This window comes from Mandrillus leucophaeus, unplaced genomic scaffold (genome assembly GCF_000951045.1).
Source record: "Mandrillus leucophaeus isolate KB7577 unplaced genomic scaffold, Mleu.le_1.0 Scaffold53, whole genome shotgun sequence".
NCBI classification, from domain to species: Eukaryota; Metazoa; Chordata; class Mammalia; order Primates; family Cercopithecidae; genus Mandrillus; species Mandrillus leucophaeus.
The window spans coordinates 2,753,670-2,757,292 of NW_012105697.1; the positions used below are offsets into that span (position 1 = coordinate 2,753,670).

The 3,623-nt window shown below is 39.0% G+C and overlaps 1 protein-coding gene across 1 annotated transcript in view; it reads left to right on the forward strand.

The window, feature by feature from the left end:
• ZNF471 (zinc finger protein 471) overlaps nt 1-3,623 on the forward strand; it is a 9,825-nt gene that overhangs the window by 1,557 nt on the left and 4,645 nt on the right. Inside the window, exon 2 of the mRNA XM_011997038.1 lies at nt 625-720. Within this exon, the coding sequence (XP_011852428.1) occupies nt 625-720 (96 nt within the window). The remainder of the gene's footprint in view (nt 1-624; nt 721-3,623) is intronic.

The following is a 3,623-nucleotide window of genomic DNA, read 5'->3' on the forward strand; positions in this document are numbered from 1 at the left end:
AATTATATAATATTTATTTGGTTCTTCTTATAGTTTCTTTTCTGAGATTTTCTGTGTGTGCATTCATTACAAGTATATTTGCCTTTATATTCTTAAGTATTGATATAATAATAGCTATTTTAAGATCATATGCTATTTCTTCTTTCTTATTGCAGTATGAGCGTCTGTTGCTTGCTTTTTCTAATGGGCATGATTCACTTTTTCCTTATGTCAAGCAATTTTGAATTCTTTCATGTGCACTGTAAATAAAACATTGTAGAGCCTCTGGATTCTATCATATTCCCCTAAAGAGTATTTATTTTTTTCTAAAGCAGGCAATTATCTCAAAACTTCAAACTTTTTCTAGGGACCTTTTAAAATACCTCATTTACTACTGTGTGATAATATTCAGAAAATGTTGGACTAAATTTCTGCCCTCAAGCCCCTTATAAAATAGTTCTCAGAGTTAACTGTTAGTAGTCTTACTAGGCTATTCCAGAGTTTTATGTAGTCTGTCCTTCAGATGTGCTTTATCTCTTATCTAGTATTCCTACTATATCATTCCACCAGAATTAAGGAACTGGCTTATAGTTCTGAAATAACCCAAAACATGACCAATTTTCATGTCTTTTTTTTTATATGTAGGTCTTTGCATTTCTAAGCCATGTGTGATCTCCTTATTGGAGCAAGGGAGAGAGCCTTGGGAGATGACAAGTGAGATGACAAGAAGCCCCTTCTCAGGTGAGTGTGGAAGAACCAGAGAGAGGAATCTTTTTGACATCATGGCTCAGCCATTTTTAGAGGCGATACCTTCTCACTTATGCATCTCAGAAACTCTACATCAGCCTTACAGGCCTGGGGGAGAAAACGGAAACTTTATACTTAACATGGGCCCCTCAAATATCTTCTCTTCTACTTGACTGTCTTCTCTCTAAGAACTAAGATTCTCTAGAGATTAGAGAATCTTAAATCTCTTAAGATTTTTGTCTTGCAAAAATCTTTATCCAGCTCCTTACCATCCCCTTTTGCTTTGCCATACAGACTTATATAAACTTTTGTGTTTCTTAAATCTTTTCTTAACTCTTGCATTAGGTTCTGCTTACAAATTATAATGTACCCTTCTGTTCTTTCATTCCTTTCCTGTAGCAGATAGGAAAAATCTAAACCCTGTTAGCCTCTTCCTGACCAGCTCCCTCCTACTTCTATAGACTCATTCTTTATTACTTTTTAGCTTTTTCATTATACTTTAGTCCAGAGTTTGCTAAATTATGTGAGATACCGAGGGTATGTTTCAAGTGAGTTACAGGTATACCAAGCTACTGAGTCTGTCAAGAGCCTTGGAAGACTAGATGGGTCCAGAGGTAATTCCAAATCTGATCGCCTCTGAGTCACAGGCAGTATCATTCTTTTGCCTGCTCCACCTGTGTTTTACAGATGTCATATTGAATAAGTATTCATCTAGCCCATGGGTCAACTTTTCTGAACTCACCAAGCTTTTTACTGACTCAGGCATTTGCATTTCCTGTTTCCTCTACCCAGAATGTTCCTCTCTTGGGTCTGTCTACCCTGAATATCAAGTCAGAGCTAAAAAATCATCTCATCAGAGGCCTTCCCTAACCACCTTATGTAATGAACATTTCTCCATCCCAACCCATAACTGCCCAACGAGCCACTGTTTATTTTCTTCCTAATACTCAGGAAAGCCTACAGTTAACTTGTTTATTGCTCAGTGCTTATATTCTGCCTCTCCCATTGAAATCAAAGTTCCAAAAGACAAGGGCATATCAATATATACCGTTACAATTATACCTTAAAACATTCTCCTTTCCCTTATGTAACAGTGTTTGATCTTTACATTTTGGGATAATTTGGATCCTAAACTGTCTGTGTCCTCCAAATACAATAGTCCCCCTATTAAAGGTTTTGCCTTCTGCAGTTTGTTACCCACAGTCCACCACTGTCCAAAAATATTAAATGGAAAATTCCAGAAATAAATAATTTATATGTTTTAAATCGTGCACCATTCTGAGTTGTATGACGAAGTCTTGCACCTTTCTATTCTGTCCTGCTCAGATCATGAATCATCCCTTTGTCTAGCACATCCAAGCTGTATGCCCTACCTGCCTGTTAGTCTCTTAGTCTCATCTAGCTTTTCAGATCTGTTGCGTGTGGTGAATATAGCGTTCAGTATTATTCCAGGTTTCAGGCATCCACTGGGTCTTGAAATGTATCCACTGTGGATAAGGAGGGATGACTATACCCACACATCAGAAGGGAAATAGACTCTGCTTAGATGCACTTTATACTTTGGTTTTGTATGAAGATGCCATCTGCCTTAAATAGAGAAACAGAAAAGAACTTTCCTAATAATTGGCCCTGTGAAGAACAAGTAGAAGAAGGGAAAAGGAAGAAGCTATAAGTCTGGTGGGATGCTGAGTCAATGTGTAGATGTAAGTATTATTGTATGCATAAGATATCTTAGTGTCTGTTTAAAAAGGCCAGAAAATTAGGAACAACCATGGCTCTCTGTAGGAAATTGAAGTTGAAGACAATCTTCATGTGACAAAAAAGTAAAATGTGAGAAAACAGTAGATGATGGACTCAGCTTTCTGTGTCTTTTTCTAGTATTGTTATCTTCAGTCTGTCTATGTAGGAAAAATTATAGGTGATTAGTTCATTAACCCCACATTGCCTCAGTTCTTGAAGCATGGGTACCCTTGTCTGAATGTTTGTGTGCCCCTGAAATTCATGTGGAAATTATCTTCTCTAGAGTGATAGTGGTAGGTGGGGACCTTGGGAGGTGATTAGGTCATGATGGCTCATGAATAGGATTATTACCTTTATCAAAGGCCCAAAGGAGCTTCCTTGCCCCTTCCACTGTGTGGGGAAACAGGAAGAAGGCACCATCTGTGAGAAAGCCAGCCCATGCCAAATCTGCCTGGGCCTTGATCTTGGATTTCCCAGTCTGCAGATCTGTGAGAAATAAATTAGCCATGCCCAGCTAATTTTTTATAAGTATATTAGTCTGTTTAGTTATAAGTGTTGTTTGTAAGTGTATTAGTCTGTTCTCAAGCTGCTAATAAAGACATACCTGAGACTGGGTAGTTTATAAAGGAAAGAGGCTTAATTGACTTATAGTGCCACATGGCTGGGGAGCTCTGACAGTCACAACAGGAAGCAAAGGAGGAGCAAAGTCACTTCTTACGTGGTGGCAGTCAGGAGAGAGTTTGTGCAGGCGAACTCCCATTTACAAAACCATCAGATCTTGTGAGACTTATTCACTACTACGAGAATAGTACGGGGGAACTGCCCCCATGATTGAATTATCTCCACCTGGCTCTACCCTTGACATGTGGGTATTACTACAATTCAAGGTGAGATTTGTGTGGGGACACAGCCAAACCACATCAGTAAGCTACCCAATATATGGTACAGTCATGGGCCACATAAACAATATATCTATCTATTATGGACTGCATATTAAGACAGTCATAGAAGATTATGATGGAGCTGCCCTATACAGGTATAACTTTAAAAAAATCTCTTCTGGCTGGGTGCAGTGGCTCACACCCATAATCCCAGCACTTTGGGAGGCCGAGACGGGCGGATCACGAGGTCAGGAGATCGAGACCATCCTGGCTAAC